General features: G+C 41.0%; 2 protein-coding genes across 3 annotated transcripts in view; one reads left to right on the top strand and one right to left on the bottom strand.

Moving 5' to 3' along the window:
• Positions 1-474: 474 nt before the first annotated feature.
• LOC129440559 (uncharacterized) lies at positions 475-6,033 on the top strand. The gene is made up of 4 exons (XM_055199952.2): positions 475-801; positions 1,391-2,362; positions 2,448-2,665; positions 3,350-6,033. Exons 1-4 carry the CDS (start codon positions 778-780, stop codon positions 3,417-3,419), a joined length of 1,284 nt encoding a protein of 427 aa, XP_055055927.2. The 5' UTR covers positions 475-777; the 3' UTR covers positions 3,420-6,033.
• Positions 5,758-23,368, bottom strand: part of parp8 (poly (ADP-ribose) polymerase family, member 8) — a 60,019-nt gene continuing 42,408 nt past the window's right edge. The window contains exons 20-27 of one of the 2 annotated variants that reach the window (XR_012365499.1): positions 13,678-13,784; positions 12,873-12,951; positions 11,908-11,977; positions 10,471-10,544; positions 10,285-10,354; positions 10,118-10,202; positions 6,484-6,671; positions 5,758-6,032 (exon numbers count right to left, since the gene is read on the bottom strand). Coding sequence is in view for 1 of the 2 variants with exons in the window: in XM_073860961.1 (XP_073717062.1) it covers positions 6,569-6,671; positions 10,118-10,202; positions 10,285-10,354; positions 10,471-10,544; positions 11,908-11,977; positions 12,873-12,951; positions 13,678-13,784 (588 nt within the window). In the remaining variant the exon portion in view is untranslated. Of the gene's footprint in view, positions 6,672-10,117; positions 10,203-10,284; positions 10,355-10,470; positions 10,545-11,907; positions 11,978-12,872; positions 12,952-13,677; positions 13,785-23,368 lie in introns of both variants that reach the window. The other variant, XM_073860961.1, reaches the window with a different exon arrangement.

Here is a 23,368-nt window from a genome sequence, read left to right as displayed (position 1 = left end):
ACACAGTTGCCATTTCAGTTGTATTGGGAAATGTTGCCAATGTTTAAAATGAAAAACTCTCAAAAGACACATTTGCTGTATTTTAGACATTGCTCATATTTTAACATTCCTAATAGTACTCAAGTGTACATTTTTTTACATTTTTATTCGTGCAGGACCTTTTAATGTTACTGCCCCAGTGGAATGTTTAAAATATTTTTCTCTCCAACGCTGTAAACTGTTTCTGGCAGTGTGTTTTAGCATAAAGCCTTACAAATCTCATGTAATGATAATAATATGTCTATATTCACAGAACTTTAAACCCTACGTTTGTTGTTTCTTGTGCTCATGTATATTTTAGCTGCGACTTTTCTTGTTTACTAGGCTGCGTTTAGTTTTGAACTTGAACGTGCCCATGTTGTTGCTGTGGCTTACTTTACTATCCAATCGCCGACGGCTTGTAAGCATCTTAACCAATCCTGACGCAGGAGGCGGGAATACGGATAGAAATGACTTATGAAAACGACGCACTTGACGACACATGATTTCCTGGTTGAGAAATGAAAGTTAAAATCCGCATGCTTATTCAAAAAGAGTGAATCATTTGAATTCACAGTTTAACATTAGAGTAAAGTGCTGATATTTTCCTTATTTTATGGTCGCGAATGAATGTTTTTTTCGACAGCGTGCTCACTGACTGCTACCGTATGTAAGTTAGTCTGTGGCAGGTTTTGTGTAATACTGGTATTGTTTTGATTACCCTGACAACTTGAAGAGCACCATCGATAGTGAAAAAAGATGGCAAACTCGCCATTACCAGAGGTGAGTCTTCATACATCCTCCACTCACTGCCAGCCAACTATATTTTTATCATTTAAAGACATTATAAGTCATTGTAAGTAAATTAAGTTACTGCGCTGTGCTCCTATAAACGATTAAAATGTGTTTTTCCATCTAAGTGTACTGCGAATCTAAAAGCATTATACAGTTAGATTAGATTAGATTAGACGTTAGATTCTTTGTTTGGGGTTATAAATAAGTTTTAAATGATATGTGACCCTGTCTGTGAAATCCAGGCTAAGTCTCATAATCAGCATCCGAGTTCGATTTTAATTAATCTTTGACATGATCTTACTCAGTCAATCAAGTTGAAATATACTAAGGTTATTTTTACAGCTACAGAATGTTTTTTTTTTTTACATTATTTAGGATTATTTTATTTTGGAAAAAAATACTTTAGCTGGCTATTACAGGTAGGGTCACATAAATATTTGTAAATGTGCAGCGTTTACTTACCTGTTGTAATTCTATTCCAAGTGGGGTGCCGCAGGGATGACGTATTTTTGTACGTCATCCTTGCAGCACTCCAAATTGTTTCTTTCAGTTTTTATATTTCTCGGCTTCTGTGTAGGTGTTTACTGAGGTGATTTTTCAGATCGATCCCTCATTTCGAAATGCACTTAAAGGCAAGAATGTTAAAGTTGCAGATAAGGATGGGTGCCTTTTTGTCAGTGGCACATTCAAAGAAGTGGACGATGCTTTGAAGTGTGTATTTGGGCAAACGCCATATAATAGACATAGTGTTCATTCAGAAGAGGAGAAGAATATCAGAAACTACACCTCTGCAGGTCTGGGATCAGCTCAAAGTCGGACCTCACCACCGGTTGAACCTGTTGAGGTTGATGAAATTGTCATGCAGTACATAAAAGAAAAAAAATCTGAGGCATTTAAAAGAATTGTAAGGAATAATGTCACCATTACACATAACAAAGGACATGTGGCCTTTTCGTCTATGACCGGAGACGGCATTCTTGCTCAACTTGCACGAGAACAGTTCATAACATTATATCAGAAAACGGCAACAGGGCTACAAACCCGCACATACAACTTCAATCCAAGAGTTATAAGTCGTTTAAATGCAGAATTCCCAGAAATCCTCATTGAAACCAGTAGAGATCAAACAAGACTTATACTGACTGGAAGCTTCATTAGCCTTGAAACATTTGAGACATATTTGAATGCTCAAGGGTCTTCACGGAACCAAACCCAAAATACGACACAAGACTACGGTACACCTAACATGCAAGAGAAAAAAATAGTCGAAGCCAAAGAGGAGACATGCCCCATTTGTCTGGAAACAATCAGAAAGGCAGACTGTGAAATGTTGCCTAGATGCAAGCACTGCTTTTGCAAAGACTGTTTGAAAAGTGCTTTCCAGGTAAAACCCGCTTGTCCAATTTGTGGAGAGATATATGGCAGTCTTACGGGTACACAACCAAAAGAAGGGACTATGAATTACTCTAAAGATGATTCATCTTTACCTGGATATGAGAAGTATGGAACAATCACAATTAAGTACTACATACCAAATGGAGTTCAGGGGGTAAGTTTACTAATGCATATACTGTACAGTAATATTCTGCCCCAATAATAAAATAAAAAAAATTACATTTTAATATATCCTGCAGAAAGAGCACCCAAACCCAGGCCAGAGTTACCATGGAGCATCCCGCACAGCTTACCTCCCTGATTCGACAGAGGGGAGGAAAGTACTGAAGCTTCTGGAGAGGGCATTTAATCAACGACTCACTTTCACCGTTGGTCGCTCTTCTACCACCGGAATAAATAATGTAGTGACCTGGAACGACATTCACCATAAAACCTCTCGTACTGGGGGGCCAACAAAGTAAGTTAACAGTTCAAGTGTTTAGGTGTCAAGTTTAATTCAAGTGACTATTATTTATTAGTTTTAAAGGATTAGTCCATTTTTTTAAAAGAAAAATCCAGATAATTTGCTCATCACCGTGTCATCCAGGATGTTGGTGTCTTTCTTTGTTCAGTCGAGAAGAAAGTATGTTTTTTGAGGAAAACATTCCAGGATTTTTCTCATTTTAATGGACTTTAATGGACCCCAATACTTAACAGTTTCAACACAGTTTCAAATGTCTCTAAACGATCTCAAACGAGGCATAAGGGTCTTTTCTAGCGAAACGATTGTCATTTTTGGCAAGAAAAATAAAAAATATGCACTTTTAAACCACAACTTCTCGTCTTCCTTCGGTCCTGTGACGTGCCAGCGTCCTCGTTTGGGATTGTTTAGAGTCCTTTGAAGCTGCTTTGAAACTGCAATTTTAAACTGCATTAAAACTGTTACGTGTTGGGGTCCATATAAGTCCATTAAAATGAGAAAAATCCTGGAATGTTTTCCTCAAAAGAACGTAGTTTCTTCTCGACTGAACAAAGAAAGACATCAACATTTTGGATGACATGGCGGTGAGTAAATATCAGGATTTTTTAAAGAAAATTGACTAATCCTTTAACAGTGTTTTGAAACAGGGTGTTGTAATGGTGTTTTATTATTATTTTTTAGTTATGGTTACCCAGATCCAGAATACCTGAAACGAGTACAAGATGAACTGAAAGCAAAAGGGATTTATTGATTTTTTTTGTGTGTGGTTTTATTTTATACTTTAAAGTAAGTATCCAGTAGTATTTGATATGCAATAGACACTAAGCGTATTACAATCACAGTGGGAAAATGTATTTACAATTAAATTAAATAGTAAAATATAAAGTAATTTAAAAGCAATAGTAAAAGTATACAAGTGTGTTAAAGTGTGATTGCCATCTGTATGATCATAGTAGAACAGTACACAATAAACTCAGAATTTATGGTTATATGAATGTATATAAATTTGGTTTGATTTGTTTCTAACATTTCTAAATCTCATGGACCAATATGTAAACAATTAAGGGAAACTGAATTTGTAAAGTATTGTAAATAATTTCATTTTTGTTGTAGTTACAGTACAGTACAGTACTTTTTTCCTTTTTTTCTAGACACTACTGTTACGTTTGTAAAATTGTGACATTAGGTTGAATCAAGGAATTTTGAAAATGCTTTTACTATAATTATGCAGTATCATTAATTTAATTTAATATAATTAAATAAAGTGTCATGTTTACAAATATGATACAGATTGAACACAAACACTGTACAATTATAATGACGAAGTGGAAATTGTTGTAGTCACTATCAAACAAACATTTTATAAGCGCTGATAAAAACAAGGTGATATATATCTTACAAAATGAATCAAATATTAATTTGCAACAAAATGATTAGCTTATATTTCTGCTTAGTCATATGAAACACTAAGCAGACCACAAACACATCTACACTGAAATTTTGTTAGTAGCAATGGACAACAATATAATTCCGAAATAATTGATCGCTGAATGCTAGTATTGTGATTATTAATGATCACTGCCGTAAATTTTGGCAAACTTGAATAGGCCGGTCTTTGCATTGATTTGCAAGATGCATAACATTTTTGCAGAAATGTATAACACAACACTTACAGTACATTATCTATCTGGAGCACTTCATAAATACCATATACATTTTATGGTTGGAACTAAAATGAACAGTTTTTGCAGTTGGAAAAGGAGGATCAAGGAACATCTGTAAATTATACATCTGCATACGTTAACATTTTGCATTGGTTTTAAATAATTTCAACTAGAAAGAGAAAGGACAAAAGTGTATGGATTAGACAAATTTGGATTTAATGAACATAAACGGGTACATAAGCTGCTAGTTCCACAACTTGTAAAAAGACAAAAAGCTTGATCAGTTGGCAAAATAAAGAAAAAGTAAAAACATACTACAGAAAATATTTGGCCTCCGTGTCATAGTGGCATTATTTACACTATGTACAGTATTTTGATATATGACTGTATTGTCATATATTTGCCATTAAATCTATATTGATAAGGCACCAAATGCTAAGTAGCATGATTTTTTCATCAAATTGTGTGGAAAATGTACAAAACAATTCAAACAAATCACATATGAACATTGTTTATCACGATTATGGTAAAGTAAAAAATTGTCAAGTAAGCTGTTGATATACAGTTATAAGTGTGCATATATTTATGTTAGAACCCCAATGTTTAGATATTTAAATATTTTATAATCGATAATTTGCTAACCTTGGTAACTTAAGTAGTAACCTTGGGACAATTATAATAATTGTGTTTTTGATTTTAAAGACGAATACTAAATGTGATAAATCTGTGATCAATTTACATCCTTTATTGTAATGACAAACTTGACAATGCTTTATTACTTTGACTTTAATTTTATTGTAATGTTAAGTTGTTACTATTTTCATCACTTGAATAAAGTGAATTATATTGGAATAACAACAAAAAACAAAACAAAATGTTTCTCTGCACACAAAATAACCAATACCACATATTAAATGTGCCTTTTGTTTAATAAAACCCATAATTCTGCCCACAAATGAAACGTGAGAAAATGTTTGTGGTGCTACATTTTGACGTGTAAAAGTTGCATTTCCTTTTCAGTTTAAAGAATTTGCAACCAAATTTTATATAGAAATTCTTTATACCTTCATTCATTCTTATAGAGATTTTTTAGTGAACTCAACAATTTAATTTATGTTTGGAAAGTAAAGTGAACAACCATAGAGGTTTCTAAACATCACTATAAAATTGAACAGAGTACTCACACATTTGGACCTTTCCGTTAATACATTACAATGTATAAACAACAAGCAGCAAACACTTATTCTGCCTTAAAATCACCTTACAAAAAGATTTATATTGAAATACTCAAAGATATTTTACAGTTGGGTGCCGACTTTTTCCCTTTATAAAAAATTCTCTAACCATACCAAAGAAAAACAAATTGTTTAAAAATGTAAATCAGCATGCATCATATTTTTAGTTGTTGCTGCCAAATATATTGACTGTTTGTTTGTTTTTCGATTTTTATCTTGCTCTTTTTTCTTAATTAATATATTCACTCCTCAATAAAAACGAAATGTTACAGTGATATTTTTAATAAATAATACTCGATGAAGTGGTAGGTTTTTGATTCATCTGGACAAGTTCTAAACCGACACCTTTAGAAATTGTAAACTGACAGCTACTTTTAAGCAGCTGGGCATGTTAGATGTAACCACCTGTCATCAGCTCTAAATACAATGTCTTCAACATCAGGAGTTGCTTGCTTGTGTTCAGCACTGTCAAACAAGAAATACTTCAGTCTCTGAAAGGCATTTAAGATTATATGGAAGTTTGAAACCAATATCATACATTAAGAAAAATAAAGTGCATATAGACACCTTTTGTGTACACAAATCAATGTACTTTAACAAGTACAACTCTTAGTAAACAAGGTCAGATGGCGCATATCCGCACAGGATTATTGTATTTTCTCCAGTAAAGTCTCAAAATATTTTTCAAAGTGTTTTCATGTTTCGTATTCTTTACAAAAAATAAGTAGTCCGTCAGTTGAACTGAGAGACGTACCATGCTCTTTTAAAATGTACCTTTTATTTATAAACTTAGCAAAATGGTAATAGTTTGAATAGCCCGTGTAAATATACAGTATATCCCAGGGGAATAGTACAAATAGTGTATTTCAGATTGTGGATTTTCTTTTTCCATGTTTCGTGTGTGTTGTGTGGTTACCAAAAATACATATGGTATTGGCCTCCTATGCTCAAATGTCCAGCTTTGAGAAAGAGGTCAAGGCAGCTGTATTGTGTTGAAACTCTTATCCAGTAGCTGTTTGATTGCCGATAACTCGAAGGATCTCCCTGTTGATACCAGGGTCCTGTGTGTTTATACTTGTGTCACCTACCTGTCCATCCTCATAACTATTAAAATAAGAGAAAACACAAAGAATGAAAACGAAATTAGCCACAAAGACATACAAATTTGATTCTGTTTGATATTTTTATTTTAAAGGTACACTGTGTAGATTTTACTGGTATTTAGCAGCGAGATTGTGAATTGCAACCTACGGCTCATTCAACAGCCCATTCCTCCCTTTCAAAATGCATAGAGATGCTACAGTAGCCGCCACAGGACAAACATGTAATCTTCTGAGACAAAACATGCTCTATAGCAGTGGTTTTCAAACTGGGGGCCGCAAGATGAATTCTGTGTAATTAAACTAGTGCTGCACAATTAATCGCATCGCAATCGCGATGTCCGCCTGTGCGATTATATTACAGCAAAATGTTGCAATTTTATTAAATAAATAAATTTGTGGACTTGTTAACACAAACTTTCTGATAACACTTTGATGATATTCCTTGCTGTTTAAAAAAAGAAAGAAAAACGAACAAAAAAGGCAGTGCACGTGTGTGGCGTGCGTCATCAATTGTGTGTGCGCAACGCGGAAATACCAGAGCAAAGATGGATGCAGAGGAGGTTGACAGTGATCTGGTAGCTAAAAAAAACTCTACGGGCCCTATCTTGCACCCAGCGCAATTGATTTGTCAGTGACGCATATATCATTCGTATTTTGCACCGGCGCACAGCGGGTTTTTCCCTCCACAGACGCACGTTGGCAAACTAGGGAATGAAATTGCACTCCCTGGGCGGTTCAGCGCAAAAAGGAGGCGTGTTACGGCGCAAACCATCCCTGATGCTATTTTGCAGTTGCGCGTGGTTCATTATGCTATTTTAAGGGCACATGCTTGACCATAATGTATATCGTGCGCAACGCGCACACACTTTGCTTATCTAATCTACACAGATGCAACAGTTATTTTTGCAAATCATAAATTCTTACAATAAAAAATATTAACACATGAGATAAGGGAAATCATAGTGGTGAGCATTGTGGTGATAGTTTTTATTTATTGTGTGGCTGCGTTAAAAAATTATCATGCAAATAACGATTAAAATATTTTAATAAGTTTGTTGTGTAGCTGTATTGCATTTATTTTATGTAAATAATAATTAAAATGTTTCATAAGAACCCTTAATGTACATGAACTTGATTTGTAAGTGTACTTTGGGGTTGGACCTTGCTTGCGTTTCTTGGGTCCGATTTCAAAGCCCCCAAACCCTTTCAGCGGTGAGGGTGGACGCAGCGATGTACTCTGCTGGCGTCAGGTCCTGTGTAGAGGCAGATCCACCTCCCGTTACACGGCGTGCCCGATTTATGCTGGCAAGCTTGGAATTTCCCGTCTCCTGACTTCATTGTAGCGCTTGGCGCAACGATGGGGATGCCAGCTGATGAGACAACTGTGGCTATTTCCTCTCAGGCCTGTTTAACCGACGCTGATTTGGGCGGGTTTCTCCCATCCCCATACAAAACAACTTCTCTGTCTTTGACTGCTCTTACAAGAACGTGGGTCTCCTCGGCTGTGAACCACTCCTGGCGTGCGCCTGGTAAATCCGTCATAATAATAGCAACCGCCATGGAACTTGCGCCCTTTCGTTTAAAGGGAATGTTGGATGACGTTCTGATTGGTTTATTTGACGTTACGCCCAAACCACACCTATGAATAATGAACCTACTTCTGACCAACCCCTTATTGATTTACGCCTGGCGCAAGAGTTATTTCTCCCACTGGGAAAATAGCAACAGCGCCCAAGATCCGCCCACAAAGTCACTTGCGCTTTGCGCTTCGCACTTGCGTTTCAGATCGTTAAAATAGGGCCCTACGTTTGTTGTATGGCGGTATTTTGGATTTAGGATTACTGACACTGAGCAGTTGCTACATCACGTGGCAATACGAAAACATTTCTAGTTTTACAAATACACACTTTAGCATTATCACTAAACTGTGTATGGATTTTCCTTAAAACCCATCAAGTTGACTCATGATACCATTTATTATAATCGCGCATCGCAATATTAGCATCAATAACCGCAGTGGTAAAAAATTACCCAAAGTGTGCAGCCCTAAATTAAACCTAAAAAAAATAAGGCTACTAACCAAAAGCACTATTTTTTGTATAATTTAATGTTTTTTTTTTAAAAAATGTTGAGTTTTAGAACAGTTTTTTGTCACAAATTTTCTTTGGGGGGGTCGCGAAGGAATGCACCATACACAAGGTGGGGCGCACGCTGAAAAAGTTTGGGAACCACTGCTCTATAGAACAGTTTCTCCATTTATGGCAGCTGTAAAAACATGACGCTGGGTAGTGGTGTACTGTATGTAGGTAAAATGGCTCATTCTAATGTAATAAAAACAATGCAGTTCATTTTGTAAGGTCTTTATACACCACTGATAATACAGTTATGTATATTATGTTGCATTTTTATCAAGAGATCCTTCTGGAAGTTACACAGTGCACCTTTAAAACTTACATTTACACATTTGCCAGACACTTTTATCAAAAGCATTTATGTTTAAATTCATGCATTTGGCAGAATCAGACGCGTCCTTGTGTGGGGCGATACGCTATTCGCATCAAACGCGTCTTCGCCCAAGTTGAAAATATTCAATTCGAGCGAAAAATTCACATGAAACGAAGTTAAATCCCACAAGTTATTTAGAGCCAGCAACGCGATGTGATTGCACGCTTCGCATTTGGTGTAAACCCACAGTTAGGCCACCACTTGTTTTAGAAGTTTTAATGTCCATCCATACTTGTTTTTCCATCTATTTTATACAAACAGAAAATACAGGAAATATGTACAAAAAATATATATACATTTTCCGGACTAAATGTCTTCTTTAGGCATCATCTGTGTTTAGTGTGACCTCTCTTGGGACTAAACTCATCTTGAGCGTTTTTGAGCAGAATGAAGTATAAAGACTAATTTCTTTAAAATGAAAAATTAGGATTTAATTTATTTAGGTTTAAGAGATCCTTTCCTGCTATTGCTCAAGTGGAAGGGGAGCAGGGGCGTCGGACTGGGGGTAAAACCAGTACTGATTACCAGGGCCCCAAAGGAAGAGAGGGCCCTTGAAAAGTCGGAAATATATTATGGGGTAGGGCATGGGTCCCCTCAGGACTGCCTATGCATAGGGCCCGAGATCTTGTGCAACGCCCCTGAAGGGGAGTTTACCCTAAAAACTTCAGTTTACATTCTTATACAGTTTTTAATACTATATACACATTTACTGTATTTTCTGGATGTATATTATTAAAGAAACTGAGAAACAATTATATATATGATCACTATAACATTGCAAAAACAACAAATCTAATTCTGGCATGGAGGCCTAAGACTTTTGCACAGTACTGTGTATATTTATTTTTTTCTCTAGGTATCGAAGCCATGAACTTGCACTGCTAATGCAATGCTCTGCCAATTGAGCTACAAAAAAAACTAAAGAGCTTTAAATGCACTTACACAAAGAAAAACCGTGTGCAGACATGATCTGTATTTGGAACTACCCAGATGTCACCATGCTTGTGCAGGTCTGGAGATGTAATAACTATAAAGAAGAGGAAAGACCATTAACAAGAAAGAAAATGGTGTAAATCTGTGTTAAGTGCAGTAAGGTCAAGAATGTGAACCTTCACATAAGGCGATGCATTTCAGGTTGCGACTCTGCAGAAACTGTGGGTTCTGGCCTTTTTTCTGTGACTAAAAGAAAGATATACAGTAATATTACAAAAATAAAATCATTGCAACTATTACGTCAAACAGTATCAGGTAATGAAAGTTGTGTGAATAAAGAACTAAACTGTTCAAATAAATACCTGCAAATGAACGGTGGACTTATTGGCAGCAGTTTCATCTTTTGAAGCAATTTTCTGCTGTTTTTTATTCATCCCTATTTAAAAAAAACCACAATGACAATTACATGTGAGGTACAATATAGTAGAAAATATTAGAAATGAGAAAATAAAATTGTTAATATTAATTTAATCTTACTTTGTTTTATAATACATACAGCAGTGTTTTCAATCCTGTTCGCAGGGATCCACTCTGCACATTTCGTATGTCTTTCTTATCTAACACACTTGACTCTGATCATCAGATCATTATATGAGAGCTCCATGAACTGAACTGGAGCTGCGTCCCAATTCGCCAATTAATACGTAAGGAATAATTGATGACAGGCTGTTGAATTGTTCGAAAATAATGCACACCCAAGGTGGTAATGCGTCACGGCGTGAAGCGGAGTTACGCTGCGGGTGTGCATTATTTTCAAATAATTCAAAGGACCGGAGTCAATTATGAGTTAATTATTTTAAGACATGACAGGTTGTGTGCGTTTTACACCCATGGAACATTTCTCAACCAATCAGAATAAAGCATTCAACAGGCCCGTGGTATAGACGGTTTCAGCAGTAACAACATAAACAAGCGGCTTTCGTGGTCAACACGTAACTTCCGGTAAACGCTGCTAAGAATAAATAAAAACAAAGTCCCTTTAAAGTAGTTTATTTATATAAAAAGCAATATAAACAACACGTAGATTACCTAGGAAATTAAAACAATTGTTAGTTTAGCAACTAGTCAGACCATTAAAAACCTGAAACTGGAAATAAAGTTCAGACCAGACGCGTATCGCGTCACCGCATGTGCATCCGATGAAACAGTCTATAATATGCCCTAATAGTATGTACTGTTTTTGTGTTGGGAAGTACATACTGTTGAGTGCAGAACACAGTATGCACACATTGGGATATACAAACGCAAAACAGAAGTGACAACTTACAGATGTTATGATCATTAAGAAATTCAAACATCTTTACATTCAAGCATTTCTTCACTCATTATTTGTCATGTAATGTTAACTTAGTAGTTTAATTTATTATTTCAGTGGCACATTATTTATTTAATTTGTTAATACTGGCAGCGCAACTAAACTTCGCCCTCTTGCGGTGTGTTGTGCATGAGTAATATCAGGCGTTTGAGTGTTCATGGATCTACACTTCAAATTTTCACCAAAATACTCATTTTACCAACTATGATTTGGGACATACTAATTCTAATTTCAAATACTACTTAGAATGGATAGTATGCAGATTGGGACGCATGGTAAGTGTATCGGTATAAGAGACGTACAGTACAAAATGTGCAGAGAAGTGAGCCCCAGGAACAGGATTAAAACTACTGACATACAGTATATTCATGCCACAGTTACTGTAAATGTTACTATCAAATATCTTGGAAGAAGGTATTAGGACCTGAGTAGCCAAAGGATATGCTTGATAATGGACTGAGATAGATTCCAATGCCATAGATAGCGCCATGGAGCTGCAAACAAAACAATGTTTTAGTATTTCATTGAATTACTGTGAAACATCAGTTGAAAGTGATTGCAAAGATACATCTAGTCGCAAACCTTTACAAATTTCACATATTTTTTGGTTTTCACTCAAATGTATTTACGAGTGTGATGTAAAAACGCAAGTGCGCATCACTATGTTCTAATTTTAAAGAAATATTTCACTTTCATAAAAAAAATTTTTTTTGTTCAGTCGAGAAGAAATTAGGTTTTTGTGAAAAACATTCCAGGATTTTTCTCCATGTAGTGGACTTTATTGGACCTCAACAGTTTACATTTTCAATACAGTTTAAAATTGCAGTTTCAATGCAGCTTTAAAGGGCTCTAAACGATTCCAACCGAGGCATAAGGGTCTTATTTAGCAAAACCATTGTCATTTTTGCACCAAAAATAAAAAAATATGCACTTTTAAACAAATTCTCGTCCTGCACACCTTACGTATTATGCATACATTTTCTTTTTGATCATTTTTAAGTTTAACCATCTTTCCCCTCAACACTTTTCTTTACTTGCTTTTCTTTTCTAAACTTTGAAAACTTAAAGGAACACGCCCAGATTTTAGGAATTTAGCTTATTCACTGTATCCCCCAGAGTTAGATAAGTCCATACATACCTTTCTCATCTCCATGCGTGCTGTAACTCTGTCTGACGCAGCCCCAGCTAGCTTAGCTTAGCACAAAGACTGGAAGTAAATAGCTTCAGCTAGCATGCAGCACGGAGATGAGAAAGGTATGTATGGACTTATCTAACTCTGGGGGATACGGTGAATAAACTAACTTCCCAAAAGCTGGCCGTGTTCCTTTAAGGACTATAGACACCATACTGTAGGTAATACAAATGCATATTCTCACAATAATTGAATACCTGAAGCCTTGTGTTTGAAGCCACAACCAAACCATTTCTCAAAATGGAGTGCCAGTTTTCGATGTGTGATCCATGAAAAAGAACAAAATTGAGTACATTTATTATACAGTGTCTGTACAGCTGTGCTTTTGATTTGTAATGATGTCTTCACACATTTTTCACTAATGTTTGTGCTGTCTAATAGTGCTATGTAATTTTTTGAAGGTGGAACCATTTTGAATTATGTCAGTCTATTTTCATTATAACTGATTTCAGTTGCATCCACCCCTTAAGGTACATTCACATTATAAGAGACTTCATAACTGTCATAAACAAACGAGTAACGTCCACTCCAGTAACTGACGAAATTCTGATGACGTGAACTCCACTGCTTCATTCTCATTGGTAGTCGCTCCCGAAAGTCGCTCATAATTTCCATAAAGTTAAACATTTCTCAAATTTTTCGTGCGACTGGACACGCCCCATCCAGTCACCAACGGTCACTGTCGCTTGTGTCGCCTGAAGTTGCCAAGCTTCGATTGAAATCAATGAGATTTCATCTCTCTGCTACTGCTAGCCGCTGCTAGTCTGAATGCAGCTTTAACGTCTGTCTGTTGGCCTTTCGTTCGTGTCCTAATCCTTGGCCAGAAAAGTAACAAAGTGGTCCAGACTTTATTCAAGGTGTCAAAAGCTTACTAGCTCTGTGTGACCAGTTTTACCTTTGTCTTGTTCTTTTTATATGTGGTTAATAGCTGCATCAGCATCATTGCAGAGCTTTTAAATAATCTTTCATCTGTACTTTGTTGAAAATGTCACCTACTGAAAAGCAAAGGTACTCCCGAAGAGGCCTTTGGCAGCTTGAAAGTTGGATTCTTTGGCAGGTGGACTGCTGAGCAGGAGGAACTGATGAAGTGTGTGCATGAACTTCAATTGCTGTTATGTCAGAAACAAGAAGAAAGAGTATAAATATACATTAAGCCATAAATATACACTATTACACACTAAGTTTTGAAACACTTGACTGAAATGTTAACTAGTATGATCTTAACTCTTTCCCCTCCATTGACGAGTTATCTCGTTAATTAAGAGAAAATATTTCTGAAGAATTTTTGTGTTAATCTGCAATATCGTGATTATCCACTATAATGAAACAACTGCAGCCAAAATGTTATTTACTCATTTTAAACTCTGTGTATGTTTTGATAATCTTTCGGAATCTGATCGCGAACAAAACTTCCTTCACAAAAAATGCAATTATTATAGCTTTTTTTTTTTTTTTTAAAGAAACATTAAATTTAAGAGTTTATAGAAAAATATAGATAGGATAAAACGTTTTTCCCATTTTGTTAGTTTGTTTGTTTATTGTTTGTTTGAAAGCAGAGGATCTGTTCTTTCATTTGATGTATTTGTATGTTTATATATTTTTAGAAGAACATTTTCCAAGGCATTTTTTGAAATTTTTGTGAAAATCAATAAATTCTCAATAAAATCAAAATAAATTCTTGAAGTTACTTTTGTAGACAAACTATAGCTGTGCCAAACTAATTAATGTCTGGGGCTGACTTCTTATAGTCGAGGATTCGACGATTCGATGAACCTCATAGTCGAATAGTAGGGAAGTGTTATGTAACCAATGAGCAGCAGCACTGAGAAGCTTAACCGCATGGATGACAAGTAACTGCGCTTTTCACATTAAATTCATATATAGCTTCTTGTTTTTCATATAAAGGCAAAATAGTCAAGAGTTAAGAGAGTAACTTGTTTTTCGTACATTTTTTATTCAGAATGTAATAGCCTACTATGCAAAAGTGAAACTAAGATGACATAATACTAACTGTGGTGTCTGTATTATTAACTGACTGAACACTTGACTCTTACCTGGACATTTAGATATGAAAGTTTTTCATCAACAGTATCTGTGTGAAACATTATAAACATTGAAAATCAACTGCAACTCGACTGTTTCAGCCCGTCCACTATGTTGCAGAGAGTCCGCTTAATTAACGGCTTTTTGTTCAGTCCGCGTGAGCTAAAAATTTTTGTTCTGTAATTTTTTACTCGTATAGGCTATATTTCTACATATTTTTGACCAAGTAAGACTCGGATATAATGTAAGTTGTTCCCTTTCAGTCGGTCACTACGACGTCACGTCGTGACCGACGAATTGGGAACCGCTTCGCGGGTGACCTATCTGCTTCGAGAAACTTTTAAAACGCCAATGAACTTGGCATGCAGATAATTGCATCTGCCGGCGCCGCCCCGCCGCACAGGTATTTAATGAGCGGCAGGTGCAGTTATCAAATCAGCTTTTTAGCTTCGAAAGCTGGCAGACTAAACTGCTCACGAGAAGCTGCTTTATCTCTCTTACCTGGAATAGATCTCTGCGTGCTAGTTGGTTGGGCGAAGGCACCACAGCGGGGCTCGCATAGTGTTTCCACCACCTTTTTGATCTTCGTGATCGCTTTCACTCTCTTTAGTTGAGTGTGTGCGTTCTCCTCCCTGTGTGCTTCATCAACTACACATTTGAAAGAGTGATTTCCCTAAAAGAGCTGCAGTTGAACTTGCGTCTTTTTAAAGACAGCCGTTCACTGCTCACGGGCGTTAAGCGTCTTTTTAAAGATGTCTTTTCGTCCGTGTTCGACTTCTGGATGCGGCAAATATATGGGTCCTCGTGATGGACACGATCGTTGTCTCTCGTGTCTGGGTCTCCAGCACGCTGAGGCGGCTTTCGTGGGAGGGACATGCTCTGCTTGCGAGAGTTTGACTCTTGCGGATCTGCGGGGTCGTGTGGCGTTTCTCCGGGAATGCCGCCCTCCGTTGCTGATCAACCCTAAGAAGGCGGCTGTGAAGCTACGGAGAGACGACCTCCGCCTCACGGTGCTGAATCGGCAAGCTGGTTCGTCCAGCGGCTCTCAGCCACCGGATCCGCAACCATCCGAGGTTCCGATGGAGACGGAGAGCGCGCGTTCTGCGTCGCTTTCTACCTCTGTCGGGCCTCCCGAGGATTCGTTATCTGTCGTAACATCGGAGGGGGGGCCGTCATTTTCGGACGTCGATCCGGATCCTCTCCCTCCTTCCGGATCTCGACCCGGAGATGACAGCTATGCTCGCTCGGGCTGCGGAGGCGGTCGGGTTGGAGTGGAGAGCTCCTCCCCCTCCCGTACCGTCCCGCCTAGATGATTGGTACTTTGGGGCTGCACGGGCTTCACAGTCTTCCCCACCGGTGCCTTTCTTTCCCGAGGTGCATGATGAGCTGACTTGGACGTGGAAAACCCCGTTTTCCTCCCGGAACCGTCCGCATCAGCCATCACCCCTCACCTCCCTCGATGGCGGGGCTGCTAAAGGGTATGCCGGTATCCCGACAGTGGAGCGTTCGGTAGCGATGCAGTTGTGTCCTGCCGGCGTTTCCTACTGGAAGGACCGTCCTACCCTTCCCTCGCAAGCCTGCAGACATTCGTCAGCCCTGACGGAGTCTGCGTACCGGGCTTGTGGGGAGGCAGCCTCAGCCATACATGCCATGGCTTTGTTGCAGGTTCATCAGGCTAAGGCTCTGAAGGACCTGCACGAGGGAGGTCACGATTCGGTGGTCTTTAAAGATCTGCGTGCGGCTACGGATCTGGCGCTACGTGCGACCAAGACCACCGCACAAGCCGTCGGTCGTGCTATGTCCAATTTGGTGGTCCAGGAGCGCCACCTCTGGCTGTGCCTGGCGGACATGAGAGATGCCGATAAAACCCGGCTCTTGAATGCTCTGGTCTCCCAGGCCGGCCTGTTCGGCGAGGCAGTAGAGGACTTTGCACAGCAGGTCTCAGCCACCCAGAAGCAGACTGAGGCTCTTGCCAACATCATGCCGCGTCGGAAGAAACCAACACCTGCCCCGTCGACTTCGGCACCTCAGTCTGCCCCTCGCCGAGGGCCTCCTGCAGCGGCGGCCGCCTCCGTTCCTCATCGGGGCCGTCCTAGGAAGCGAGGAACCGGCCGTCAGCAGCCCGCCCCGCCCGCTCAGCCCGCTAAGCCTGGTGGAAAGCAAAAATCTAAGCGGCCCTGAGACGGGCGACCTGGAGGTGGGAGGGATCGCTCTTCGGGAGATGGTGAACGCACCACTCCCCCCCGGAGGAGGACCGGGTGGGGAATCTTTGGTTTTCGTTAATTTCCGTTCCGCCGGCTTTTCAGCCGGCACCCACAAAACCACAAAAAGAGCGAATTCCTCTTCCTCCTCCAGGTCATCAGAGGCAGTCGGGTGTGACGGATGGGCTCATAACCCTACGTCCTCCCCCTCCTCTCTCGCCAGCGGATGTGTTAAGCGCACCGAGATATCCTCATCAGAGTCTTCCCCGCACAGCCATCCATCAGCGGAGTCAGGTGAGTGCTCATTCTCACAATACACATGTCAACGCAGCCCAAGAGAGCGCGTCATCGAGCACCGCCGTTCCGCTCGCCGCGGGTACTACGATTGTGCCGTTAATTCCCCTCGCCCGGTATCTGGAAGCTTGGCAGCAACTTCCCAGTCCGTCGCGCTGGCTTTTACGCACGATCCGTCTTGGCTATGCGATACAATTCGCCCGGCGACCTCCCAAATTTACAGGCATTCGTTTCACTATAGTGCAACCCGCCGATGCGCACGTACTACGTGCAGAGATTGCTGTCTTATTGGCGAAAGACGCGATTCAGCCAGTTCCTCCAGCCGAGATGAGGTCAGGGTTTTACAGCCCTTACTTTATCGTACCCAAGAAAAGCGGCGGGTTGCGACCGATCCTGGATCTGCGCGTTTTGAATCGAGCACTTCACAAGATGCCGTTCAAAATGCTTACGCAGAAAACCATATTTCAATGCATTCGCCCACAGGATTGGTTTGCAGCCATCGACCTGAAGGACGCGTACTTTCATGTCTCAAAACTTCCCCGGCACAGGCCGTTTCTCCGCTTTGCGTTCGAGGGAAGAGCATATCAGTACAAAGTCTTACCGTTCGGGCTCTCTCTCTCTCCCTGCGTCTTCACAAAAGTAGCAGAGGGCGCTTTAAAGCCTCTCAGAGAGAGCGGTGTTCGCATCTTGGCATATCTCGACGATTGGCTCATTATAGCACAGTCGCGTCAAATGCTTTGCACTCATCTAGATCGGGTGCTCAAACACCTTGCCCGTCTCGGTCTTCAGGTCAACCGAGAGAAGAGCAAACTGTGCCCGACACAGAAGATCTCTTTTCTCGGCATGGAATTGGATTCGGTCAATCTCACAGCACGCCTCACGGAGGCGCACGTTCAGTCGATTCGGGCTTGCTTGAAAACGTTTTCGGGCAAGACTGGGGTCCCTCTGAAACAATTTCAGAAACAACTGGGGCATATGGCTGCAGCCGCGGCTGTAACACCGCTCGGTTTGCTGCATATGAGACCGCTTCAGCATTGGCTTCACGACCGAGTCCCGAGGAGAGCGTGGCTCACCGGCTTTCACCATGTCACGATCACACCGAAATGCCTTCTCACTTTCACCCCGTGGTCAGACCCAGCGTTTCTCAGGGCGGGGGTGCCACTGAGACAGGTCTCCAGACATGCAATAGTATGCACAGATGCCTCCAACACGGGGTGGGGAGCCACGTATGGCGAGCTTGCAGCTTCAGGAGTATGGACATCACCCCAGCTGCATTGGCACATAAATTGCCGGGAACTGTGGGCTGTATATCTTGCGCTCGTCCGCTTCAGCAGCGAGTTGAGAGGCAAAGATGTATTAGTTCGCACAGACAACATTGTGACTGTTGCGTATATCAATCGCCAAGGCGGAGTTTGCTCTCGTCACATGTCGCATCTTGCCCGCCATCTCCTTTTTGAAGTCAGAAGAATCTGAGGTCTCTTCGTGCCATTCACATCCCGGGGTCGCTCAACGCAGCGGCAGACGCGCTTTCCCGAGCAGCCACCCTCAATCGGTCCAGCTGATTTGGAGACGTTTCGGCAGAGCGCAGATAGATCTGTTTGCATCTCCAGAAACAACCCACTGTCGCCTATTTTATTCACTGAACGAGGGATCACTCGGCGTGGATGCATTGGCGCACAGCTGGCCGAGAGGTCTTCGCAAATACGCATTTCCCCCAGTGCGCCTCATTGCACAGACATTGTGCAAAGTCAGGGAGGACGAGGAGAAAATTCTTTTAGTTGCTCCATATTGGGCCACCAGGAGTTGGTTTCCAGAGCTCACTCTCCTCACGACAGCCCCACCCTGGAGGATTCCCATGAGGAGGGACCTTCTGTCTCAAGAAGGGGGCACATTATGGCACCCCCGTCTCGATCTGTGGAACCTCCATGTGTGGTCTCTGGACGGGGCGCGGAGGTTGTAGGTGATTTACGCTGCAGCGCGAGTGCCGTCTACGAGACAGGCGTATACGCTGAAATGGAACCTGTTTGTTGTTTGGTGTACTTCTCAACGAGAGGACCCCCGAGAATGCTCGATTAGTATTGTGCTTTCATACCTTTTGACACCGCTTGGAGAAGAGGCTGTCACCATCTACTATTAAAGTAGATATCGCGGCAATATCCGCGCATCACGCACCCATAAACGGTAGATCTGTGGGTTAGCACGATCTGGTCATTAGGTTTTTAAGAGGTGCGCGGAGGCTGAATCCTTCGCGTCCTCCCTCTATTCCTCCTTGGGACCTGTCCATGGTGCTGAATGCACTCCGGGACTGCCCGTTCGAGCCTCTGCAGACGGTGAGTGTCAAGTTTCTCACTATGAAAACTTTGATGCTCCTCGCACTGGCTTCTATTAAAAGGATAGGGGATCTTCATGCATTTTCGGTCAACGATTCGTGCCTTAAGTTCGGGCTGGCTGAATCCAGCGTTACACTGAGACCCCGGCCGGGCTACGTGCCTAAAGTTCCCACTACTCCCTTTAGAGATCAAGTGGTGAACTTACAAGCGCTGCCTTTGGAAGAGGCAGACCCAGCGATGGCTTTGTTATGTCCTGTACGTGCACTACGTGTGTATGTGGATCGCACTCAAAGCTTTCGGACCTCAGAGCAGCTCTTTGTCTGTTACGGTGGTCAGCAGAAAGGGAGAGCTGTCACTAAACAGAGGATGTCTCATTGGATTGTAGACACAATCGCCCTGGCTTATGAGAAACAGGGCATTCCCTGCCCTTTTGGTTTGAGAGCCCATTCAACCAGAAGCGTGGCTTCATCTTGGGCTTTGGCTCGTGGTTCCTCGCTTTCAGATATTTGTAGAGCTGCTGGCTGGGCGACACCTAATACGTTCACTAGATTCTACAGTGTTCGCGTTGAGCCGGTATCCTCTCGAGTTCTCTCGTCAGATCAGTGAGAACATCGAGGAACGGCTCCTGTGTCGGCTTGGAGCCTTTCTTTTTGGCTGCGCAGAAACCGCACCATTATGGAAGGCCATTAAGGCAAAAACGTTACAAAAAATGTTTTTTGTCTTTTCCACTGCTTGGTGACCGATGTTGCGGAGCATCGGCTGCCAGCCTCTCACTAGATGTATTCTTGACTATCTGGGTGAGGCTAGCACCCACATTGCGCCCCCTAGTGGTTTCTTTGTGAGTATTTCCGTGGAAAGTTTATGATTTACCACGTTTCCTTTAGCGGAGTTCGTTCCGCGCCTCTCTAGTGTTGCTAAGAGAGTGTATTTTTATAGACCTCGTGTCTTTTTATCCATCACCTTAGTGGTAGACCCTTAGAGGGTTTTCTTTCCGCAGCGATCTTAGTTCCGCCTGACGAGTTCGCTTCCCAGTTCGCCTAGTCACTGTCGTGGGTTAAGGAACAAGTAGTGACCGGCCTCTGCTTCAACCCCATTTCCGTTCCCTTAAAGAGGAGAGTCGGAGGGTTTACCCAGGCACTGGAAGGGTCAGCTTCAGTGGCGCTTTGGTAGGGATTCCCAATTCGTCGGTCACGACGTGACGTCGTAGTGACCGACTGAAAGGGAACGTCTCGGTTACATATGTAACCCTCGTTCCCTGAAGGAAGGGAACGGAGACGTCACGTCCCGTCGCCACAGTTTGCTGTTCCACTGCTGATATCGGCCGGACATTTTTCTTTCTGTCCAGCTTTCTCAGCAAAAAAATAGCTGATTTGATAACTGCACCTGCCGCTCATTAAATACCTGTGCGGCGGGGCGGCGCCGGCAGATGCAATTATCTGCATGCCAAGTTCATTGGCGTTTTAAAGGTTTCTCGAAGCAGATAGGTCACCCGCGAAGCGGTTCCCAATTCTTCGGTCACGACGTGACGTCTCCGTTCCCTTCCTTCAGGGAACGAGGGTTACATACAGTGGGGCAAAAAAGTATTTAGTCAACCACCAATTGTGCAAGTTCTCCCACTTGGAAGGATGGGAGAGGCCTGTGGTTTTCGTCATGGGTACACTTCGGCTATGAGAGACAAAATGAGGAAAAAAATCCAGAAAATCACATTGTCTGATTTTTTAAGAGTTTGTTTGCAGTTTATGGTGGAAAGTGAGTATTTGGTCAATAACAAAAAAGCAAGATTTCTTTCTCTCACAGACCTGTAACTTCTTCTTTAAGAGGATCCTCTGTCCTCCACTTGTTACCTGTATTAATGGTACCTGTTTGAACTTGTTAGCAGTATAAAAGACACCTGTCCACAACCTAAAACAGTCAGAATGCAAACTCAACTATGGCCAAGACCAAAGAGCTGTCAAAGGACACCAGAAACAAAATTGTAGACCTGCACCAGGCTGGGAAGACTGAATCTGCAATAGGTAAGCAGCTTGGTGTGAAGAAATCAACTGTGAGAGCAATTATTAGAAAATGAAAGACATACAAGAACACTGATAATGTCCCTCGATCTGGGGCTCCACGCAAGATCTCATCCCGTAGGGTAAAAATTATCACCAGAATGGTGAGCAAAAATCCCAGAACCACATGGGGGAACCTAGTGAATGACCTGCAGAGAGCTGGGACCAAAGTAACAAAGGCTACCATCAGTAACACACTATGCAGCCAGGGACTCAATTCCTGCAGTGCCAGATGTGTCCACCTGCTTAAGCCAGTACATGTTCGGACCCGTCTGAAGTTTGCTAGAGAGCATTTGGATGATCCAGAAGAAGAGTGGGAGAATGTCATATGGTCAGATGAAACCAAAACATAACTTTTAGGTAGAAACTCAACTTCTTGTGTTTGGAGGAGAAAGATGCTGAGTTGCATTCAAAGAACACCATACCTACTGTGAAGCATGGGGGTGGAAACCTCATGCTTTGGGTCTGTTTTTCTGCAAAGAGACCAGGACAACTGATCCGAGTTAAGGAAAGAATGAATGGGGCCATGTATCGTGAGATTTTGACTCAAAACCTCCTTTCGTCAGCAAGGGCATTGAAGATGAAACGTGGCTGGATCTTTCAGTATGGCAGTGATCCCAAACATACCACCCGGGCAAAGAAGGAGTGGTTTCGTAAGAATAATTTCAAGGTCCTGGAGTGGCCTAGCCAGTCTCCAGATCTCAACCCCATAGAAAATCTTTGGAGGGAGTTGAAATTCCGTGTTGCCCAGCGACAGCCCCAAAACATCACTGCTCTAGAGGAGATCTGCATGGAGGAATGGGCCAAACTACCAGCAACAATATGTAAAAACCTTGTGGAGACTTACAGAAAACGTTTGATCTCTGTCATTGCCAACAAAGGGTATATAACAAAGTATTGACATAAACTTTTGTTGTTGACCAAATACTTATTTTTCACCATGATTTGCAGGTGAATTCTTGGGGAATCGGACAATGTGATTTTCTGGATTTTTTTTTCTCATTTTGTCTCTCATAGTTGACGTGTGCCTTTGACAAAAATTATAGGCCTCTCTCATCTTTTTAAGTGTGAGAACTTGAACAATTGGTAGCTGACTAAATACTTTTTTGCCCCACTGTATGTAACCGAGACGTTTTCTAATGTAAGTTCAATTTTAACAACTTCTGAAATGATGACAAATCTTTCTGACTAAAAATGATCTATCCAGTTTAATTTAGCCAAAATAATGATTTATTTGTTTTCATACTTTATACACATTAATTTATCTACTAATATACTATTGAAAATGCCATAAATAAATATGCATTGCCTTCTGTACAGGTACATAAATAGCCTACTGTCTTAATTTTAATTTCTTTAAGACACTGCTTTATTCTGTATTTACCGATGCTCTGTAAATTTGCACTTAAAAAGCCTTCTTGTTAAGAAATTGTTCTTTAATTTCTTTTTGTTGTATATATATTTAGCTGTAGTATAGCTTGTTATTCTTTTTCTCATAAGGGGAAAGACATGTTAGCCTAGCTCCGCCCTCCTACGTGCTTCCGCTTAATTTTCATTTCGCTTCAGTACTACGTCTGGGACTGCTGTGTAGAAAATCTGCAGGACCAATCAGCGAACAGATGGGGGTGGCTAAGAACGATGACGTTGAGGTCGTGCGTCAGTTTGAGTTGTAGTTCAGTAATGGAAGCGGAGAAAGACGTGAGAAAAGCTATTCGGTCCGTTGATGCCAAACTGCCAAATATACAGAAGTTAAAGCCGGAGCAAGAACAATATT

The sequence above is a fragment of the Misgurnus anguillicaudatus genome, chromosome 22, assembly GCF_027580225.2.
Source record: "Misgurnus anguillicaudatus chromosome 22, ASM2758022v2, whole genome shotgun sequence".
NCBI classification, from domain to species: Eukaryota; Metazoa; Chordata; class Actinopteri; order Cypriniformes; family Cobitidae; genus Misgurnus; species Misgurnus anguillicaudatus.
The sequence above is the reverse complement of the archived record's forward strand: the minus strand, read 5'-3'. Positions and strand labels throughout refer to the sequence as shown.

Excerpts from the sequence above, each read along its gene's own strand:
- LOC129440559 (XM_055199952.2), top strand. The coding sequence starts at position 778 with ATGGCAAACTCGCCATTACCAGAG. Across the intron at positions 802-1,390 it reads CAAACTCGCCATTACCAGAG|GTGTTTACTGAGGTGATTTT; the intron begins GTGAGTCTTCAT and ends GCTTCTGTGTAG. Across the intron at positions 2,363-2,447 it reads TACCAAATGGAGTTCAGGGG|AAAGAGCACCCAAACCCAGG; the intron begins GTAAGTTTACTA and ends TATATCCTGCAG.